This window comes from Cnephaeus nilssonii, assembly GCF_951640355.1.
Source record: "Cnephaeus nilssonii genome assembly, chromosome: 12".
In the NCBI taxonomy this organism is placed as follows: domain Eukaryota; kingdom Metazoa; phylum Chordata; class Mammalia; order Chiroptera; family Vespertilionidae; genus Cnephaeus; species Cnephaeus nilssonii.
Window position 1 is genome coordinate 50,367,745 of NC_137083.1, and position 17,358 is coordinate 50,385,102.

At 42.3% G+C, this 17,358-nt stretch overlaps 1 protein-coding gene across 3 annotated transcripts in view; it reads left to right on the plus strand.

The window, feature by feature from the left end:
* TPK1 (thiamin pyrophosphokinase 1) overlaps positions 1-17,358 on the plus strand; it is a 269,761-nt gene that overhangs the window by 129,874 nt on the left and 122,529 nt on the right. For all 3 annotated transcript variants that reach the window (XR_013814311.1, XM_079786321.1, XM_079786320.1), the window contains one exon: positions 9,895-9,990. Coding sequence is in view for 2 of the 3 variants with exons in the window: in XM_079786321.1 (XP_079642447.1) it covers positions 9,895-9,990 (96 nt within the window). In the remaining variant the exon portion in view is untranslated. The remainder of the gene's footprint in view (positions 1-9,894; positions 9,991-17,358) is intronic.

Sequence of the window (17,358 nt, forward strand, 5' to 3'; positions counted from 1 at the left end):
TCCCATGGAAGCAGCAGGGAGGCAGGCAGGTGTCATGTCTGCCTAAGAGCTAAAGGATTTTCAAGTATTTAAAGCTGGAGAAAACAAACTACATAAAAGTTCAGTATAAATTACAAAGGCATTTTTCTGCTTAAACCTTTCAAAGTTTAATTAAGCAAGGTTGAGTACAAAGCATGTTCGGATAAGAGTATGGGCTTCAGATCACGTATAATGTCTTCACCAGCTGTGCTACTTTGGGCAAGTTATTTAATCTCTAAACTTCAAGCCACATATGTAAAAATGGGATAATTACATTTACCTTATACAGTCATTGTGGGATTCAAAAACATAATTCATATAAGGTGACTAATATCTCACATAACACAAAGGGTATTTGGATATTAGATTATTAATGTTATTAATTTAGTGAGGAAGTTAGTTAATTATCAAGAGATCATAATTTTAGATTCTAATTTGAATATTAAAAGAGATAGCATAGTATAACCTGATAGGTTTTATGCATGTTCAATGTAAAAACTCATTAACCTATGTTAGTTAAATTATTGACAAACAGTAAATTAAGTGATCATGAATGACAGTCTAATGGTTTTGCATTGGTCTTTTGAAATTGGTTGATTATGGACACTCATTTCCTTGTAATTTATTTTAGTTGTTAATAATAGTTTTGGCAAATATTTTTGTCAGTAAATATCAAAATAGTTTTGTAAACATCCACACAAAGTTCTCAGAGAATATTACCAATATGTTGTTGATTCTAGTAAGCTTTGGTGTGACTTGGTCTGACTGTGACATCTGATATTTCTAAAGATTCTTCTGAAGTGTGGGGTGAGCATTTGCTCTTATTCCATCACTGGTCCCATCACTTCCTATAGATTATCCTGAGGAAACACAGCAGAAGTTTTATTTTGCATAATAGTTGCATTACAGATGAGGAAAACCAGGTTCAGAGAGATTTTTTAAAGGTCTGAACCTGTTCCCTCACATTAAATTGCTCACACACACATAGGATTTAATTGTTATAATCACAAAACTAATTGTGGACTTGGAACAGGGATTGCTTGGTAAACTTCAGCCCCTAGGCCACGTCGGGCTGCTGTCTGTTTTTGTACAGCTGACAGAGCGAAAACTGGTTTTTACATTATTGAATGGTTGGGGGAAAATATCAAAATAAGTTACTTCCTAACACATGAAAATTATGTGAAATTCAAATTTGTTTTATTGGGATATAACCATCCCTTTCATTTATTGTCTGAAGATGATTTTATGCTGTGAAGGCAAAGTTGAGTAGTTGGGCAAGAAGCCCTATGGACTGCAAAGTCTAAAAGATTTACTGTTTGCCCCCTAGCTGGTTTGAGTGTGAATAGAGCATCAGCCTGCAAACTGAAGGGTTCTGGGTTTGATTCCAATCAAGGGTACAGGAGGCAGCCGATCAATGATTCTCATTGTGTTGTTTCTGACACTCTCTCCCTCTCCTTCCTCTCTGAAATCAATAAAAAATATATTTTAAAAAATAAATAAAAGAATTATTGTTTGACCTTTTACAGAAAAACATTACTGATCCTTGATCTGTGTATCTCAAGACTTTGTAAGTGACTCTGTTCATTACTGAATGCTTACTACTTGCCACTGGGGACGCAGTAGTGAACAGAGACACTCTAGTACCTGCTTAAAGCTGAAACTTTGATTAATATGTTAATAACCATAAGGTTGATTTAATAAATTTCTATAACAAAATTATTTGATCAGTCTAATAAAATATTTTTCTACTCATAAGGTGAACTATTAATAATATAATTAAATTATTTGGTTCATCTAGTAGTAAAATTATTTGATTAAACATTTACCATAACCCTTATTGCTTGAAACTATTTTCTTTTAAAAAATATAATAATAAAAGTAATATGCTAATTAGACCAGACAGCCAAACAACCTTCTGGACGTCATTCTAGATGTCCTTCCAGATGAAGCTGCGGCAGCAGGGGCTGAGGCAGAGGCGGTTAGGGGTGATCAGGCAGGCAGGCAAGCAGTTAGGAGCAATCAGGCAGGCAGGCAGAGAGGTTAGGGGCAATCAGGCAGTCAGGTAAGTGGTTAGGGGCAATCAGGCAGGCAGGCAAATGGTTAGGGGCGATCAGGCAGGCAGGTGAGCAGTTAGGGGTGATCAGGCAGGCAGGCAGGTGAGTGGTTAGGAGGCAGTGGTCCCAGATTGCTAGAGGGATGTCCCTGATTGTGAGAGGGTGCAGGCCAGGCTGAGGGGATCCCCGTGCGCGCCCTCCCCCTCCCCCCCCCCCGCCACCCATCATGCACATATTTCATTCACCGGGCCTCCGGTGTGTAATTAAACCATCCCTTTTAACTAATTTGTGACCTTATCTTGATTAGGGTCATATATTACGATCAGGTACGTTTGTGTTTTCTATAGCTATAGATATTGGCAGTATTGGAAATTGAACTGAGCTACTATCTTTCCAGGGCATGTTCTGAAAACTATTGATTGCTAAATTTTTACCAAGTTCCTGATAACAGTTTGTTTCCTTGTCATTTGTCTATCAAATAAATTACAACTTATTCAGAATGTTCTGAATTATTTGTGTAACACTTTATACTGCTGCATGTGTGCATTTGTGTTTCACTTTCCCTGGCTGGATGGTAACTTTGCTAACATTAATGTATTGTTCTATTTTAAACTACTAAATTGCATATGAAGAACTAATATTTGTCACCATTTTAAGAATCTGTATCAATGGTGCCCTAAAACAAATGTGTTACATAATTAACTCATGGTAACGGAAGCGTAATACCTGAAAAAATAATAACATCAATATTGCTTTTTCTTTGTTAGGTTCACTGTCTGGTTTATCTAGATTTATATTTTAGTGAAACATACCATTAGTCCCATAAGGAGAGAAGTGGTTTTAATCCCTCCATCATTTGTCTATCCGTCAAACTTCTATTGACTGCTTGATAATGTACCTGCACTGTCCTAGCAACTGACTTTCATAAGTTAGTTTCCCTGTGCTAAGGGCATTGAATTGAGTCTAGTCCTGACTGAATATCCTATGTTCCCAAAGGAGCAGCAAAGGATTTGCCAGTCATGAGGTTTTGCCCATGGATGTGTGTGTATAATTTGTTCCACTTCTTTGGTTAATTTGCTCCAAGAGCGGCCAGTTTGCTTCTTTCTAGTTTTTAGTCTCCTCAAGTTTGATGAATTGTCATGTTGACAATAGGATGAATTTTCCTTATTTGTAACTTTCTACATCTTTCTGTACCTTTAATATTTGCTTTTAAACTGGTTTTCCTGGACCATAGTGCAGCTAACATCTTAATATGAACTCATGATGTTTCCTTGATCATTGCAAATTACATCAATTTTATTACATATTTTCTATCACATGATATCAACACTGCAAGTTTTTGTTCTTTAGTTACACTTTATTGAGGATAAGCTGATGTAATCAATCAATAGGTTTCTCTCATTGCAGTGTATTGTAGATTTTAGAGAATGTTGTTTAACCCCAAGGTCAAAATGAGATTTCAGATGCCCACACTACCAATCAAACAGAAGACTGACTTACTTTCAAGCTTTTGTTGGATAGTGGTGAAGTAGCACTAGGAATTTCTCAGTATGGGAAAAAGAAAAAAATGAGCCTCCCCTTGTCTATTTTTCTCAAACATGCACATATATTTATGTTTTATATGTTTACTAATTATGATATTCACTAGAGGCCTGGTGCACAACATTTGTGCACTGGTGGGGGGTCCCCCTCAACCCGGCCTGTGCCCTCTCGCAGTCCAGGTCCCCTCAGGGGATGTCCGCCTGCTGGCTTAGGCCCGCTCCCTAAGCTGGAGAGTAGACATCCCCCGAGGGGTCCTTAGTGCTGCTGCGGAAGTGGGAGAGGCTCCCGCCACTGCTGCTGCGCTCGCCAGCCATGAGCCCAGCTTCTGGCTGAGCAGCACTCCCCTTGTGGGAGCACACTGACCACCAGGGGGGTAGCTCCTGCATTGAGCGGCTGACTCCGGTGGTCAGTGTGCATCATAGTGACCGGTTGTTCTACCGTAACGGTCACTTAGGCTTTTATTATATAGACTAGAGGCCTGGTGCATGAAATTCGTGCACGGGGGGGGAGGGGCGTCCCCTCAGCCCAGCCTGCACCCTCTCTAACCCAGGACCCTTTGGGGGATGTCTGGGATTGGACCTTAACTGGCAGTCAGACATCCCTCTCACAATCCTAGACCGCTGGCTCCTAACTGCTCACCTGCCTGCCCTGCCTGGTCGCCCCTAACTCCCCCCCCCCCCCCGCCGCCGGCCTGATCACCCCTCACTACCCCCCCTGCTGGCCTGGTCGCCCCTAACTGTCCCCTGCTGCCAGCCAGGTTGCCCCCAACTGCCCCCACCCAGCCAGCCTGATTGCTCCTCACTGCCCCCCACACCGGCCTGGTCACTCCTTACTGCCCTCCCGACCAGCCTGGTCACCTCTTACTGCCCCCCCCCATTGGCCTGGTTGCCAACAACTGCCCCCCTCTGCTGGCCTGGTTGCCCCTAACTGCCCCCCCCCCCCCCCGCTGGCCTGGTTGCCCCCAACTTCTCCCCCCTGCTAGCCTGGTCGCCCCACGCAGCCTGTTTGTTCAGTCGTTTGGTTTTCCCTCACTAACCCCCCTGCCAGCCTGGTTGCCACATGCAGCCTGCTTGTTCAGTCGTTTGGTTGTCCCTCACTAACCCCCTGGTCATAGGCAGCCATCTTGTGAGGGCGTGAGGGTCAATTTGCATATTACCTCTTTATTATATAGGATGGTTTTATTTTCCACTGGGCTGTGTTATTAGTATCTAGTAGAGTCCTACTTCTTATGTACATAGTATTATTTAATGAAGCAGAAGGCATACAATAAGTCTCTAAAAAGTAGTTGATTGGGACTCGGGTAATTGATTTATAATTAAATTTGTGTGTCTTTTCCTGGTTTTGATTTATGAGATGAGAGAGACTTGATCAGGAAGAATATGTTCAACTCAACTCAGCACATTAGTTGTTTTGACTTACTCAGTTCTTCTTGATTTTCCTTTTGTGTGGGTATAGTTAGGAGGGGATGGAGTAGGCATTATGGTTTTTCCTATCCAAAAGATTCTTTTGAGGTTTGAACAAAATCAGGATAACCATTAAATTTGAAATTTCTGATGTCAATCCATTGAAATTTGTGATGTCGATCCAAGTCTTTGCTTTTGAATTTTAGTATAAAACAAAATAAAATATATTAAAAAGTAATAATCCAGCTTGAAAAAATGGTGTATTCTTAAAGGAAACTTATTAGTAGAATTGAGTTATTTCAATTTCTACTTTATGATGACCAAAACTATATTTGTGAAATACATAATACAAGATTTGAGCCACCCGCTGGCTCATCTATATATACAAAAGCCTAAGTGACCAAACGACCGGTTGCTATGAGGCGCACTGACCACCAGGGGGCAGACGCTCAATGCAGGAACTGTCCCCTGGTGGTCAGTGCACTCCCACAGCGGGAGCATCACTCAGCTGACCCACCCATCCCGGTGGCCCACCAGCCTGGTGGCAGCCACTCCCTCCCTCAGTAGTCCTACAGGTCCATTCTCCAGAGAATGGGGCCAGGCACCGACAGACCTGCACCGCCGGCACAATCCTGCCAGCACTGCTAGCCTCCTGGAAGTCGGCCTTGGGCACTGTGGCCACTTCCCCTCCCTAGAGGCTCCACAAGGGAGAAACGATATAAAAGCGGCTGCCAGGTGGCTCCTGACAACTGGCATGAATGTCAGCAGAATGGATCCAGATCCTGGGCCTGCAAGGGCATCCCACCACCCGCCTGGAGGACCGATCATGTCCTGGCCACTCCCCACCCCCCTCAGAATGGGCGCCAGACACAGGGTTCATGCTGGCGGGCACCGCTGTGGCGGTATGAGCCTCTCCCGATGGGACTGACTGGGCGCGAGCCCTGCAGCAAGTGCAGTGGGGCTGGGATGAGCGGGAGCGGCAGGCAGGAGCAGCAGGCAGTGTTGGACTGCGGGTTTAGGCCCAATCCCCGCAAGCTACCCCGAGGGATCCCACCCGTGCACGATTTCGTGCATCAGACCTCTAGTTAATGTATAATAGGTGAGCATTGCTTAATACCTATTAGCAACCATTTCTACATTTTTCCTTCTCTGCAGGGTTTTAATATTTTATCAATTTAGCTTTATATTTCTTCTCTACTAGGTCTTATTATGTTATCATAAGACCCAGAAAACAGTGAGAATATCTTATTTAGCCAAAGGTCTGTTGTTGCACTTTATTTCATAGGCCTCCTTTCTAGGTGTTGGAAGTTCCCCTGCCCAGGCTAGAAGCTGTTTCTACTTCTATTGAATTCCTTGTCAACCTGTGATAAGATTAAAATCATTTAAGCTCATGAAATTCCAAGAAGCTGTGGGTGGCTGATAAATACCCCAAGTAGAGCTTCTAGAGGTTCTTGGTTTATAATAAAAACTGTTCAGTACTGGTAATCTTCTCTGTCCTGACTTAAGCTTTTCTGTGTGTCCATCTTAAATTGTTGAAATAAAGTAAGATGTTATTGAAGCCTTGCTCATATATTTCAAGCAGTTTTATTTGTAACACCATTCCTGTGGAACCAACTCTAGAGATGTTATATGAACTTTTTCTATTAGATATCTAGGAATTTGTTCCCACTTCATGGGATTAAAAAAAAAAAAGATTTATAGATGTGACATTAATGCTGTTGCTTACCTTGCTGTCCAGTGGTTAGCAAGTCAATTTAAATCTCTTGTTTTTATTTTCTTCATCTCCATAATGTTATAGTGGCACTAGATAGATTATTTCTTGGGTTCTCTTTAGCTATAAGTTTTCCTGTGGATGTTGTTATTTCTGTGAAGATAACTTTAAGGTAGACAGCCATCTATTAATCATCTCTTATTTTGCTACTAGAGGCCCGTTGCACACAATTCGTGCACGAGGATGGGGGTGTGTGTCCCTCAGCCCAGCCTACACCCTCTCCAATTTGGGACCCCTCGAGGGATGTCCGACTGCCCGTTTAGGCCCAATCACAGTGGGATCGGGCCTAAACGGGCAGTCGGACATCCCTCTCTCAATCCAGGACTGCTGGCTCCCAACTGCTCACCTGCCTGCCTTCCTGATTTCCCCTAACTGCTTCTGCCTGCCAGCCTGATCACCCCCTAACCACTCCCCTGCCAGCCTGATTGATGTCCAACTGCTCCCCTGCAAGCCTGTTTGCCCCCAACTTCCCTCCTCTGCTGGCCTGGTCACCCCTAACTGCCCTCCCCTGCAGGCTTGATCGCCTCCAACTGCTCTCCCTTGCAGGCCTGGTGACTCCCAACTGCCCTCCCCTGCTGGCCATCTTGTGGTGGCCATCTTGTGTCCACATGGGGCAGGATCTTGACCACATGGGGGCATCCATATTGTGTGTTGGAGTGATGGTCAATCTGCATATTACTCTTTTATTAGATAGGATAGAGGCCTGGTGCATGGGTGGGGGCCAGCTGGTTTGCCCTGAAGGGTGTCCCGGATCAGGTGTGGGTTCCCTTGGGGCGTGGGGTGGCCTGAGCGAGGGGCCTGTGGTGGTTTGCAGGCCAGCCACGCCCCCTGGCAACCCAAGTGGAGGCCCTGGTATCTGTAATTTATTTACCTTCTACAATTGAAACTTTGTAGCCTGGAGTGGAGCCAAGCCTCCTGCTCGCTCCGTGGCCAGCAGCCATTTCTGTTGGAGTTTGTATATATCTTCTATAATTGAAACTTTGTAGCCTTACGCGGAGGCCTGGGCCAGCCAGGGTATGCGGAAAGCAGGGGGCAACCCTAGCCTCCTGCTCTTTCCAGCTCCGTGGCTGCCGCCATTTTGTTTGGATTTGTTTACCTTCTATAATTGAAACTTTGTAGCCTTGAGTGGAGGCTTAGGCCTGCAATGGCACTCGGAAAGCTTGGCTTCCTTTGTTACCAGGGAAACCCAAGCCTCCCTCCTGCTCTCTGTGGCTGTAGCCATCTTGGTTGGGTTTATTTGCATACTCACTCTGATTGGCTGGTGGGCGTGGCTTGTGCATGTAGCGGAGTGATGGTTAATTTCATATTACTCTTTTATTAGGTGGGATTTCTACTTGCCTTTTTAATTTTGTTTCCTTTTACTATAGCAATGGTTTCTATTGTCAGCACTTAAAAGAACTTTTCCATTATGGCATCTGCTATATTTAGCAATAAGATGCCACACTATCCTATCCTTTTGCTAGCATACATTTCTTTTCCTCAAGAATATTATTTAAACATTTATTGAATATTTACTATGTAGCAGACTGGTGCCAGGCAGTGAAACAGTAATGAATGAATCATAACTCTTGTCCTCAGGGAACTTGCAGAAAAGCAATTTTTGCTTTGGTGACAATTCAGTGCCCTCAGCCCTGATCATATTCCTGTATGCTTTGGTATAGCCTAATATCTTTCTTTTTAGAGTGTTAGCCTAAGACCAGTCCAGTTATTTATGCCCTTGCTTAGTATTCTTTTAAAAATAGATATACTTTTATTGATTTCAGAGAGGAAAGGAGAGGGAGAGATATAAACATCAATGATGAGAGAGAATTATTGATCAGCTGCCTCCTGCACGTCCCACACTAGGGATCAAGCCCACAACCCAGGCATGTGCCCTGACTGGGAATCAAAACAGGACCTCCTGGTTCATAGGTCTATGCTCAACCACTGAGCCAAACCGGCCAGGCTCAGTGTTCTTTTAGGATCAGGGAAGTACATGTCGATGATCTTATAAAGATGACATATATATCTTCTAGAGCATAATAAGTTTCTAAATGATGAGAAATTAATTTTTTCATTGGTCACCACGTTGTAAGGCAGTCATAAATGAAAAAGACACAGATTGAGCTTGCCACATTTAAAGAAACCTTGAAGTTAAAGAAGAACCTTTAAATCTACTGAGAATGGCTCTTGGAATAATTTAAGAGATAGTGTAGGTGTTTGCTATCCTTGAAAATTGTTTGAATGGCACCTTTATATAGTATATTTTATTTACCTTTCTCTTACTCAGCTGTTTTTCAGAGGCTTCAAATTGTTTTATTCCTGATTCAAAAAGTCTGAAGTCTCATTCCCTCTGGTTTTACATACCTTTCCCCCTGTAAGACGTTGGAGGGAAATGTGTCATTTCAAAAATATCTTTCCTTTAGTCATCTACATTCACTGATGTCAACAAGCTGGCACTCTTGTAGCTTTAAATTTATAAAAAGATTTCAGTGCTTTTTACTAGGTGAGGTATCTTGTTGGACAAGAGGTGAAGAACTTATAACTTCACTTCATTATGTCCAGAAGATAATCCAAGAGACATATTCACACAGGCAGAGCTCTTCATGCTGCTTTTTACATAGGGAAATTGGAGTTTTATAGGTCATCTCACTTGGTTTTACTTAAAATGTAATATCATTAATTTAATATTAATATTACTTGTTCCATTCATGTAAGTATATGTAGGAGGTCTGCTCAAAGAAATTTAAAGTTTCTCAGCAATAGTTTTAACTTAAAGTTATTTCCCTGTGAATATATTTTATAATCCTTGATCAGAGTTCTTATATTAATCTTGAATGTCATCGTTGCAGTGAAATTTAAAGACCATTAATGTAGTCTAATCTGTACCTTTTCTTGGTAAAAATTATTTTCACAATCAGACCATTATTTTGCTATTCTGACACCATTCCTGAGATGTCCTGTTATGTGAAATAAAGAAGATAACAGGGCAATGATTCTAATGATCGGGATGTAATACAGACATAATAGGATGTCTCTGTTGATACCTTATCTTTTATAGCTCTTGATGGTGTTCATAAGGTTGACATCATTACTTATTTACCTTTTGTCTTCTGTTAACACATAGGGATGTGAGCTCATTTCAACTCCTGACCAGGACCATACTGACTTCACCAAGTGCCTTGAAGTGCTGCAGAAGAAGATAGAAGAAAAAGACCTCCAGGTATGATATGCCTATTTGGTGGTAAAAGGATGTAAAAGTTTCTGTTGAAAGTTTTCACTCATCTAAATCCTTATTTACTTTCTAAAATAAGAAATCATTACTTACTTTGGTGCCGGTTTTTGGATTCTCTGTCAAGTTTTTTCAGTATGTGTAATAAAGCTGTACTCTTATATCAGAGGTTACATAGTCAATCACCTCATAGTGGTGAGGTCTCTGAATGGGTGAAGGAGACCTTGTACAAAGTAATCAAAACTTGCTGCTCAAATGAGGTATCACCTCATACCTGTCAGAAAGGCTGTTATCAATAAATCAACAACAAGTGCTGGAGAGAATGTAGAGAAGAGGAAACCCTAGCACACTGCTGGTGGGAATGCAGACTGGTACAGCCACGATGGAAAACAGTATGGAGTTTCCTCAGAAAATTAAATGTGGAACTGCCATTTGACCCAGTGATCCCACTTCTAGGAATATATCCAAAGAATCCCGAAACACCAATCAGAAAGAATATATGCACCTCTATGTTCATAACAGCACAATTTACACTGGCTAAGATCTGGAAACAGCTAGTTCCCACCAGCAGATGAGTGGATAAAAAAGATGTTGTGCATTTACACCATGGAATACTATGTGGCTGTAAAAAAGAAGGATCTCACCCTTAGAGAGAGCATGGAGGGACCTGGAGAGTATTATGCTAAGCGAAATAAGCTAGTCAGAGAAAGACAAGTATCACATGATCTCATTCATATGTGGAATCTAATGAACATAATAAACTGATGAATAAAATAGATCCAGAGATATGGAAGCATGGAGCAGACTGATGAATCTCAGGGAATGGGGGTGGGGGTGGGGGTGGGGGAGAAGGAGCAGAGATTAACCAAAAAACTTATATGTATAAACCATGGACAGACAATAGTGCGGTAAAGGCCAGGGGGTGGGGGAGGATGTGAGGTGGAGGGGGTCAATGGGGGGAAAAAGGGGGGACATCTGTAATATTATCAACAATAAAGATAAACTAAAAGAAAAACAATAAAAAACTTGCGGCTCATTCACCTCTGGTTGCTTATTACCATACAGATCTATATGTTTTTTTTGTTTATATATGTTATTAGAGGTCCAGTGCACAAATTCATGCACAGGTGGGGTCCAGCCAACCTGGCCCCAATCAGGGCGGATCAGGGCTGGGCCTTTTGGGAGGAGGAGATGGGGAGGAGGTTGGCCAGCCAGTCGGCCCACCTGGATCTGGAACCGATCAAGGCCAGGTTGGCTGGGGAAAAGGGCCGTGGGCAATTGGCTGGCAGGCCCCGCCTCCGATTGGGGTTGGGGGTCTGGTTGGGGTGGGGCCAGCCATTGGGAGGGGCTGTGGGTGGTGGGCTGGCAGGCCCCGCCCCTGAATGGGGTGGGTGAGGAGTGCTGATCTGGGGCCAGTGGCCTGGGGGAGGGGCCATGGGTGGTTGGCCGGCCAGCCCTGCCCCTGATCGGGGTGGGAGGGCCGATCTGGGGTGAAGCCGGGTGGGGAGAGGGGCTGCAGGAGATGGGGTGGGGGGGCGAGCAGGGGTGGGGCTGGCGGTGGGAGGGACTGCAGGAGGTTGGCCGGCCAGCCCCACTCCCTATTGAGGTGGGGTGGCAATCAGGGGTGGAGCTTGCCAGGGGGAGGGGCTGTGGGCTGATTAAGGTGGTGGGGGCCCATTGGGGGCATGGCCGGCTGGGGGAGGGGCTGCAGGAGGTTGGCTGGCCATCCCCACCCCTATTGGGGTAGGCGTTGTGATCAGGGGTGGGATAGCCAGGGGGAGAGGCTTCAGGAATTTGACTGTTCAGCCCCGCTTTCTATTGGGGTCGGGTGGTGCAATCGGGTGGGCCAGCCAGGGGGTGGGGCTGCGGGCCTATCGAGGTGGGGCAGGCTGATCGGGGTTCAGTGCGGCTGAGAGGGGGGGGTGGGGGGGGAGGGAGGGAGCATTTGGCCAGAGGCCCTGCTCTTGATGGGAGAGTCTGGTCAGGGGCAGGCGGCAGGGGGAGGGGTTGCTGGTAGCGACTGGTTGTTAGGTCATTATGGCTGTACAGTAGCTGCCTTTTTATATATATATAAATGTGTGTTTAAATATTTGTTAGCAAAGCAAACAAATGTAGCATAGATTTGGCCCTCAGGTCATCATTGTGAACTCTCACATAAACAAATTGAATAGCAACTTTTTTTAATCAGAAAAGAAAGAATCTGCTGCTTTTCATTTATGGATATTTAAGTATTCAATAAGGACTTTCATCTAGCAGCAAGTGTTAATCCCACTAATTAGCTAATACACGTGTTTATATTTTATTATATTTTACAATATTTTTTGGTACTTGTTGAAATGGTATGCAAAAATTTTTAAGTCTGTTTTTAGTGAGGATCAAGAAACTGGGCCTGATGCATTGAATGACAATTGACTCTCATTTTTTTGTCAGGGACAAGAAGGTAAGCTGAGATGCATGATCAGATGTGTAATTGTAAACTAAGAAAACTAGGAAAGCACCCTTGAGTTGTTGGAACACTTTTTTAAAAAAGAAATAACTTTAGCCCGGCTGGCTTGGCTCAGTGGTTGAGCATTGACCTATGAACCAGTAGGTCATAGTTTGTTTGATTCCCAGTCAGGACACATGCTGGGTTGCCGGCTCGATCCCCAGAGAGGGATGCAGGAGGCAGCCAATCAATAATTCTCTCTCATCATTGATGGTTCTATTTCTCTCTCCCTTGCCTTTCCTCTCTGAAATAAATAAAAATATTTTTTTTAAAGAGAAATATCTTTACTATTATTATTTTAAAGAATACTTTACTGATTCTTAGAGAGGAAGGGAGACGGAGAGAGAAACATTGATGTGAGAGCGAAACATCAATCTGCTGCCTTTAGTATGCCCCCTACTGCAGATTGTTCCTGAAACCCAGGCATCATATGCCTTAACCAGGAATTGAACCAGCAACCTCCTGGTACATGGGACCATGCTCAGTCTACTTAGCCACACCAGCCAGGGCAGAACACTTTTGATAGTATGAGTAACAGGGGATGCATTTCACCCTGGCTTCAGTGATCAAGTAGGAAAGGGAAGCCTTCAGCCACAGCTCAGGTCTGCTTCTTCGAAGGTCTTGGCTTCACTGTGCAGGCTTTGTCTTTAGTCTGATTTCCTTGATTGTCTCCAGTAGCTGCCACTAGCAGCAATTTACCCCTTCACATCCAGGGGGATTAAGAGGGCAGAGGCATCCATTAGGTCACTCTTGGTTTTGGCAAAGGAGGATGACTATCCTGATTGTCTCAGGCTGGAGCAGGGAGTGGGATCCATCCATGTTCACATAATCAGACTACCTGGCTGATACACGTGGGCAGGACGGGGTAGGTGTTGGAGAGGCATCCCTAATGGATACCTACTCCCTTGCAAAAGTTTATCAAATAAATATATATACTAATTTGAGGCAGTAGATCCTTTTCTTTATTTGAAGAAAAGCCTTGTTAACTGTCTTAAATGGCAAGTTCACTGTGGGAACTCAACAAAAGTAATTGAGCAAACATTCTCATCTCTGTTGTAGCTTGAACTATACCAAATGTATTGTGCTGTTTCCAGCAATAAATTGTTATAATTAAATATTTGTTTAATGAAAACTGAACACAGCCCATTGGGAGTTATCTGCTTCATCCAGACATAGCTGATCTTTTGAGTTTCTTAGGGAAAAAAATCTTCACAACTGTTTCAATTTCCCCAGAGCTATGAAGTTGTTAAAAGCTGGGAATGCAATTATGTGAGTCTCATTTGTTGTGTCTAATTGATAATATCCATAGTACAGTGTTCACTCATAGAATCTCAAAACAAATAAGCATATCTCACACTGAATAAGACCAAACTCCAGAGAGAGCCTCAAACTGGAGAAGATGGTAATCAGGTGCGGGGACTGAAGCAAGAGGACCTGTAAGAGGTCTACTGCACTGGAGAGAAGGGGCCAGTTCCACTGTGCTTAGCCATGGACTGGAGGCTGCCCTGGAGGAGCTTGGCCTTGGTGGCATGTCATGTAGCATCCTAAAGGTCTTAGCCAACTGCCCTGCTCACAACCAACCCACTGTCCTACTCATAGCCCACTGTCCTGCTCACAGCCCAACATCAAGTTATTTCTGGGGGAAATGAGCAGTGTGCCTCTTGGCTTCCATAGGCCTCTGGCATGATCTGGGTTAAAGTATTCTCCAGCCTCATCTTGTACAACTCTTTCTCTTTGTTGCTAAAATGCTCCATATTCTTTTTCCCTTCTCCCCCATCTTAACATGTTTTTGCATATGTTGTCCTCATGACTAAACAGCAGCACTTGGCATATAAAAGGAGCTCTGGGCATGTGGGGTCCGTGTTAGCACCATGGGAACGTACAGGAGAGGAGATTGGGATACAGTTGGGGAAAGGCTTTTGAAAGAAGCTGAGACGGAATAAAGAATAGTAGTTAGATGGCCACAGGAAGGCATGTTCAGGGAGTACCCTGTGCACAGAGAATGGATAGCACTGCAGTGAGCCAGTAGCAGATGTCTGAAGGGTTTAAAGGTAGAGAATGAGCAGTGTGGTTACTTTGGTGCTTTAAAAAGCATAGTTAGATAAACTGAAGGCTGTACCACTCCCAGTGAAAACCTTCCCAGATAGCTCCCAATCAGACTGAAAGAGGTGGTTGTATTAAATCTGACCAAATAGAGCATCTTGAGCTTCCACCTGATTTAACATTTAACCTGGAAGTACAAGGTTGCAATTCATTTCATGTACTAGCAGGAGAAAAGCATGGTTAGAAAGAGTAGAAAGGGAACAAATAGCAGGTTCCTTTCCACACATCCTCCACCCTCAGCTGAGATCATCATGAGGGCTTTTAAAACTGTGTTTTTAATATGAATTTGTAGTCAAAGTGTCTATATTTTATAGTAATATCTGATCTTATTAGCACATTCTTTAAAATGTTAATTATACTACAAGTCAGTTGAATTAAGTAGTATTTAATATGTGAATATGCAGTATAACATGGTAGAACTTTATACAATTTGGATTAGGACCTGCCCTCATCCTAAGGGCGTTTACTCTCTAGCACACATTGCTTAAAAAGAAAGATTTCCCTAAATTATATTATCTTATTTATTTTAAACCTGCTCATCCCCAATTTTTATTCTTCTGCAGAAAGTTTGACACGTCTGACTTTGTAATGCTTTGCTTCCATGTACCTCATACCGTTTATCTGAGTCGTGAGTGATACACTCTCAGGATGCCATCTGATATGACTGACAGCTGGCTCTTCAAGAAGCACATATATTTTCTGATGCTGTGATACACACCCAAGACCTAAACCCTGGGATTCAGGGGGGAGGAAATTAAAAGTTATTTCTCCAAGTTTTTAAAAATGTAAGGTGTACATTGTTTAGGATAAAGCAGAAATAAATCTAGGTTATAAAATAGGTTAAAAATAACAATGTCTTTAGGGTATTTCCTAGTATTATATGACAATATGATTAGATACTTCTATTTCTGATATTTTAAACAGACTTCATAGTAGACAAAATTTGAACAGAAAAGTTGCCATTGTTTTCAAACTGTATGTTTTATAATTTTTAAACTCATCTTAGTTTTATTTACTAAAACTTCAATACAATTTAGCCCTTTTATGTCATGTTTATTTTTTCAAGCAATGTTTAATTAAGTGATGCAGTATGCAGAATAAGTATTCTGAATGAAAACAAATGCCTGAATTTTATTTATACACATACAAAGTATTAATGACGAATTAAATAGTAAAAATGTCTATAGGATTATGATATATTACATTTAATTCTTTCCCTATTCTTTTTTGAGTGTTTTTAATGAGATTAACACTTTTTATTGGATTTATTGGGGTGACATTGGTTAATAAAACCATATAGATTTCAAGTGCAAAATTCTATAATGCATCATCTGCACCCTATATTGTGTGCTCACCACCCAAAGTCAAGTCTCTTTCCACCACCATTATCCCCCTTTGTCCTCTTCTATTCTCTTAATGGCCTGAGAAAATACTGAATTGTGATTTATATATATATTAGATAGGTTCTGTGTATTTATATCTGAATTGGAGTTCTCAGCTATTGACTGTTAGCATTTTGGTAAGGAATATTAGTTTTTCTATTTGATTCCTACATGGCATTTCTCAGATACAATACATTTATATATCTCTAAATAATGAGTTTTAGAATATTTATATCCACTATTAATATTTGGGTTAACTACATTATAATTCTGTAATGGACTAATAGCTTTGATTTATGTCCCTATAAATATCTGTTGCATCTCACTTGAAAATTAAATTTATGACTGACTTTGATTGGACTAATTTAACTCATTAGTATAAGATCTGATTAAAAAGGTTGCAGGAGGAACCATGATTGTGCCCTAAGAGGTATCTTCCAAGGGGCTCTGGTGTCTTTTTAAAAAAATTAAAAAAATATTTCCATTACAGTTGACATACTATATTATATTAATTTCAGGTGTACAACATAGCGATTAGACATTTATATAACTTACAAAGTGATCACCCTGATAAGTCTAGTGCCCATTTGATAGTACACTGGTTTCTGCTTGCTCTGATGAGCTGATATCTACAGCAAGGTTCCAATCTCATCTGAAGCAAAATATAATACTTCTGTTGTATGTGGAAATGTGTTCTGGAAAGGGAAAAATACTTTACAGTAGAGAAACCCAATAGATACCACTCGCATCAAGTAATCAGAATGAACATCATTAGTGATAATTCATGTTGTTAGCATACCCCTTTACATAAGATTCTAGAGGCCTGGTGCACAGAATCATGCACCGGTGGGGTCCCTCAGCCTGGCCTACAGGGATTGGGCAGAAACTGGCTATCCGACATCCCCTGAGGTGTTCCGGGTTGTGAGAGGGCGGTTCTCTGGTGACACACCCCGGAATCGGGCTCCCTTCTCTCTGGTTCTGGGTGCATCACCTGACAACCGCAGCTGCCAAGTCACTGCAGCTCTGCAGCTCTTGTGTTGAGCATCCACCCCCTGGTGGTCAGTGTGCATCATACTACCGGTCGGATGGTTGGCTGCTTGGCAGGTTGCTTAGGCTTTTATATATATAGATAGGGTAGAAAGGGTACTTGTGGAGTTCTTCCCTAAACCCATCATTCCAGTTTAATCATAAACTAATTGAAGGTCATTCTACAAAATACCTGACCATTTGTCTAGGTCAGTGGTTCTCAAACTTTCTAATGCTACGACCCTTTAATACAGCTCCTCATGTTGTGGTGACCCCCAACCATAAAATTATTTTCGTTGTTACTTCATAACTGTAATTTTGCTACTGTTAATGAATCGTAATGTAAATATCTGTATTTTCTGA